At 29.8% G+C, this 1,369-nt stretch overlaps 1 protein-coding gene across 1 annotated transcript in view; it reads right to left on the bottom strand.

Moving 5' to 3' along the window:
* LOTGIDRAFT_176232 (hypothetical protein) overlaps positions 1-1,272 on the bottom strand; it is a gene marked incomplete at both ends in the record, with an annotated part of 17,990 nt that extends 16,718 nt beyond the window's left edge. Inside the window, 5 exons of the mRNA XM_009067585.1 lie at positions 23-100; positions 148-306; positions 560-718; positions 869-924; positions 1,161-1,272. Of these exons, the coding sequence (XP_009065833.1) occupies positions 23-100; positions 148-306; positions 560-718; positions 869-924; positions 1,161-1,272 (564 nt within the window). The remainder of the gene's footprint in view (positions 1-22; positions 101-147; positions 307-559; positions 719-868; positions 925-1,160) is intronic.
* Between the last annotated feature and the right edge of the window lie 97 nt (positions 1,273-1,369).

Below are 1,369 nucleotides of genomic sequence, written 5' to 3'. Positions count from 1 at the left end.
AAATATATATTATACATTGTACTACAAACATCATATTAACATACAACCACTGAGAGAACTCTAGTAGGTAATCTATCTTTAACCAGTTAGATTCTACACTCTGAAATATATATTATACATTGTACTACAAACATCATATTAACATACAACCACTGAGAGAACTCTAGAAGGTAATCTATCTTTAACCAGATAGATTCTACACTCTGAAATATATATTATACATTGTACTACAAACATCATATTAACATACAACCACTGAGAGAACTCTAGTAGGTAATCTATCTTTAACCAGTTAGATTCTACACTCTGAAATATATATTATACATTGTACTACAAACATCATATTAACATACAACCACTGAGAGAACTCTAGTAGGTAATCTATCTTTAACCAGTTAGATTCTACACTCTGAAATATATATTATACATTGTACTACAAACATCATATTAACATACAACCACTGAGAGAACTCTAGTAGGTAATCTATCTTTAACCAGTTAGATTCTACACACTGAAATATATATTATACATTGTACTACAAACATCATATTAACATACAACCACTGAGAGAACTCTAGAAGGTAATCTATCTTTAACCAGATAGATTCTACACTCTGAAATATATATTATACATTGTACTACAAACATCATATTAACATACAACCACTGAGAGAACTCTAGTAGGTAATCTATCTTTAACCAGTTAGATTCTACACTCTGAAATATATATTATACATTGTACTACAAACATCATATTAACATACAACCACTGAGAGAACTCTAGTAGGTAATCTATCTTTAACCAGTTAGATTCTACACACTGAAATATATATTATACATTGTACTACAAACATCATATTAACATACAACCACTGAGAGAACTCTAGAAGGTAATCTATCTTTAACCAGATAGATTCTACACTCTGAAATATATATTATACATTGTACTACAAACATCATATTAACATACAACCACTGAGAGAACTCTAGTAGGTAATCTATCTTTAACCAGTTAGATTCTACACACTGAAATATATATTATAAAGTAGGTAATAACAGCTAGCAATAATTGTTAGACAAACCTGGGTAGACAGTTATTGTTTATTACAATAAGTCCTCCTCAAGCTATGGGTCTACATGACATATTTAAGAGTAAAACTTACCGTTAGTGCTTCTATTGCATTCTGATAAGATGAGAGCTGTTCAGCTGTAACTTTAGAACTTAAAGCAACACGACGCCACATGTGAGCCACATAATCTTCACTCTCATCCTACAAAATAATACACAAATCTTACAAATAATACAATAACATGGAAACAAAATATATCAATATATGGGATGATTTTTAATTAGTCTGAAACCAACCT

The sequence above is a fragment of the Lottia gigantea genome, assembly GCF_000327385.1.
Source record: "Lottia gigantea unplaced genomic scaffold LOTGIsca_835, whole genome shotgun sequence".
Lineage (NCBI taxonomy): Eukaryota > Metazoa > Mollusca > Gastropoda > Lottiidae > Lottia > Lottia gigantea.
This window is presented reverse-complemented; position numbering and strand designations above follow the sequence as displayed.